This window comes from Helianthus annuus, chromosome 5 (assembly GCF_002127325.2).
Source record: "Helianthus annuus cultivar XRQ/B chromosome 5, HanXRQr2.0-SUNRISE, whole genome shotgun sequence".
NCBI classification, from domain to species: domain Eukaryota; kingdom Viridiplantae; phylum Streptophyta; class Magnoliopsida; order Asterales; family Asteraceae; genus Helianthus; species Helianthus annuus.
Genome location: NC_035437.2, coordinates 90,643,890 through 90,647,744, shown reverse-complemented (window position 1 = coordinate 90,647,744; position 3,855 = coordinate 90,643,890). Strand labels below are relative to the sequence as shown.

The 3,855-nt window shown below is 37.1% G+C and overlaps 1 protein-coding gene across 1 annotated transcript; it reads left to right on the top strand.

Annotated features, from left to right (window-relative positions):
* The first annotated feature begins 92 nt into the window (after positions 1-92).
* On the top strand, positions 93-3,471 carry LOC110940554 (protein IQ-DOMAIN 14). The gene is made up of 3 exons (XM_022182100.2): positions 93-607; positions 2,431-2,634; positions 2,722-3,471. Exons 1-3 carry the CDS (start codon positions 269-271, stop codon positions 3,268-3,270), a joined length of 1,092 nt encoding a protein of 363 aa, XP_022037792.1. The 5' UTR covers positions 93-268; the 3' UTR covers positions 3,271-3,471.
* Positions 3,472-3,855: the final 384 nt, after the last annotated feature.

The following is a 3,855-nucleotide window of genomic DNA, read 5'->3' as shown; positions in this document are numbered from 1 at the left end:
AAAAAACAAAAGCAAGATAAGATGAGAAAATAAGGTACACAAGTCTAAACAAATAAAAGTTTTATCTTTATAGTAGCCATGAAATAGACATTTCGTAGCATTGATCGTGTAAACAGTGAATACTTTGTCCATTTGAACAGAGAGAGAGGTACGGCCTGTATCTATCTGTTAAAATTCATTCCATTCCATTCGTCTTAAAATGCTATGCTGTCAGTCCAACTTGTATCTCCACCTAAATTTTCAATCAGCCGAGCCGAGATGGTAGAATATGGGTAAGACAACCAGGTGGATCCGGTCACTTTTCCGGCCCAAAAAGAACCCGTCATCTTCAACCGGGTCGGGTTCTGTACGGCAATATAAACATCATGGGTCATCAACAACAACATTGCTTGATTCTTCACACCCTGAGCCGTTGGATGCTAACAAGCACGCGATAGCAGTGGCGGCTGCTACGGCTGCGGTGGCCGAGGCGGCGCTTGCGGCGGCCCATGCGGCGGCGGAGGTGGTGAGGTTGACAGCTGGCAGTGGGAGCAGAGTGTTTCATGACGTGGAGCGCCGGAGGATGTCGGCGGCTGTGAAGATACAGTCCGGTTTCCGGGCGTACTTGGTATGTCAGTAGTACGAGGGGATTTACTTATATGCCCCTCTCTGGTTGTGAGAATTACGTCGGTCGTCAGAATACATTTAATGGCCTACCCATGACTGACTATGACGCCAATTTTCATTTCAACCACAAAAGATTTTTCATTTTTTTGAAAACTGAGTTAATATTCCCACATTTCTCCACTAATTTTTTTGTCAATATATATTTTCAATGGTTACGGATGAGACGTTCAATTATATTTTTAATGAGTGCGGTTGCGTTTTTTGCCAAAAATATACATTAATTTTTTTTTCAAGTGATGCGGCCGCCCACCCACAACTGTGGGTAGGTCCGCGACTAATAAAGAGATCGAGTAAAAATGGATGTGGGAATAAAATATAGGAACGTGGGAATAGTGGAAGCGTTTTTCAAATCGTGCACATTGCTGGTGGCTCTAGGTGTTGAAATTCCTTAGACCCAAGTTTTTCTTCTTTTCAGAATTTTATGTGAAGAGTAAATTTACGAATCCACCCGTAAATCAAAGTTTTTTATTTGATCACTAGTTTTCTAAAATACATGGATAGGCCCATGTTTTGATTTTGTAACGCATTTATTTATAGTTTGAGCAGGACCATTAGTGGACTTTTGAAACACTAGAGACAAAATTCAAAATTTTGATAAACACAAGAAACATCAATAAACTTTACTCATTGGTTAAGCAGTATTTTATTACTATGTGAATTAACTGAAAATTATAATCCACGTTTAACCGGTGTTTTATTAAAATTCTAGTTTGAAGCACCTGAAATCACAATTGGTTTTTAATTAATGATATGAATAGATAGTCTCATGTCGTGTCTCACCACATAAGTCTTATTTCGGCTGGGTACCTAATTTTGTGTGGTATCGTAATCATATGTTTTAGTGACCAAATAAGGATAATATAATATCATACTCGTCTCACTTGCTTGAAACCACTTGTTTTTCAGTTATTAATCTTTTAAAGGATTTTTAATATTAATCTAAAAATGATCTAATACTCTGTCGCATACCCTTTTTAAGCTTTTTTAATATTAATAATCTTAATGATCGCATACCATCCTACTTATCTCTATATCCATCAATGTTTCGGGCTATTCCGTCACGTTTGAGTTGTTTCACCATCCTCTCTAGTTGGGTACACCGTTTTTGCTCTTTATTGTCAATTAATACATTTTTTAGTATGATTAAATACCCATGTAGTATAGCAGTTAATTAGTATTTAAAAAAGAAAAACTTATGTAATGGTAACTAGTTTTTATTTGAAAAACATTTTTTTACACCTAAGTTTCACATGAACGTATATCATTTTTGTAAGGATACAAAATTCTCTACTACAGCCACAAAAATATATTTGCTTCTGTAAAGTTACTCAACTTTTATTAAGTATTTTGATATGTTTTTATAATTGCTAAAAGAATCTAAAATCAAATGTCATATATAAACATATATGTATTTTGGTTATTATTCACTTTTTTTTTTTTTATTTTGACTTAAAATGAACTATCATAAAACTTGGCTATTATTCACGTATATTTTTTCTTCACCCACTTCAAGTTAATTTTACAATTATAATCACTAAATGCAGTTAGTAGGTATGATTCATATATGATGCAATTAGGTCATTTAGTTATAAAATACATTTAACATTTATAAAAGAAAATCAGTAACATATAAACGTTCTAATAAAAGTTGATTGAGTGTAGAGAAATATTTTTTTTTTTTTTTGGCTAACCTAAGTGAAACAAAAATATAATTAATTTGTATATTCCCTGTTAATTTGTAACGGATTATTGTGGCATATGTAGGCTAGGAGAGCACTAAGGGCTCTTAAAGCATTGGTAAAGCTTCAGGCACTCGTGAGAGGCCGCATTGTGAGAAAACAAAGTGCCGACATGCTTAGGCGTATGCAGGCCCTGGCACGAGTCCAGGCCCGAGTCTGTGCTACTCGAGCTTCAATTTCGGCCTCACCGCGTTCAAGCACCCGCTCTCCAAACTCACACACTCAACCCGTAAGTTTCCCCCGGTTATTTTGACCCAACCCGTTTTGACCCGCTATTTTGTCACATCCACTTTTTTTTAAATGTTTGTGAACACAGAAATCTAAAAGTGCCAAAGGCGTTTTCATCGACAGACGGTTAAACGGCCTGAATTGGTTAGAAAATTGGATGGAGGATACGTCTCGGAGCAGTAAACAATGCCGGGCCGATGATGAAAGAAGTGACAAGATTCTTGAAGTCGATACGTGGAAGCCTCGTCTTCACCCAAGCCCAAGTAACACGTCGACCCATGGCTCACCATGGAACCCGGTTTCCAGACACATGTCCCGGGAAGTGCTGCCATTGGGTTCAATGATCCACCGAGAAGCAGAAAGTACAGTATCAACGGCTGATAACACCCCACGGGTTCCTTCCCCTGCTTCTAAGCCCGGAAGTAGCTATAAAAGAAGCCCTTTTACTGAATGCTCACGAAGTGTATTTGGTGACTACCCGAGTTATCCAAACTACATGGCTAACACGGAATCATCACAAGCTAAACTGCGGTCCCACAGCGCTCCAAGACAAAGGATTCCGTTTGAAAAATCGCGCTCTACTAGGCGACGCTGGGATTATTCAGATACGGTCTCAGAGAGAGGATTTCGAAGCTAGATGTGATGGCGATTTGGACTCTAAAGCTAGTTATTGAATTGCATAAATGATGTTTATTTCGTTGATTGGGTTGTTGATTTGACTATAATATGTATTTATCCTTTGTGCCATTTAAACTCGGTGTGGTTTTATAAGTTGTCACCACATTGGCACATTTGATGGTATGGTTTTGTAAGTTGTCACCTACATTCTGTCGGAAAAGGTTAGGGGCTGTTTGGTAGCATCTGAATAGTTATTAAGAGGCTACCTCTTAATAGAACTATTAAGAATTTTACTAATGAGAAGGTAGATGAATGTGACATGTGATAATTTACCATTCAGAGATTACCTTTTAATCATTCAGACTTCAGGTTACCTCTTATTCATTCAGAGGTTTTAAACCATTAAAAGGTAGCGTCTGAATGATCATTAAGAGACTACCAAACAACCTCTTAGTGTGAAAGGATGTATGAACCTAGACTCAACTGTTTGTGTACCATTCATTAATCTTCTTATTAAAATAACTCTTTTAATTCAAAAGTTTATAGGTTGATTTTCCAACCGCAAAATTAAATATTTATTTATATGTGTTTAATCTGGTAACCA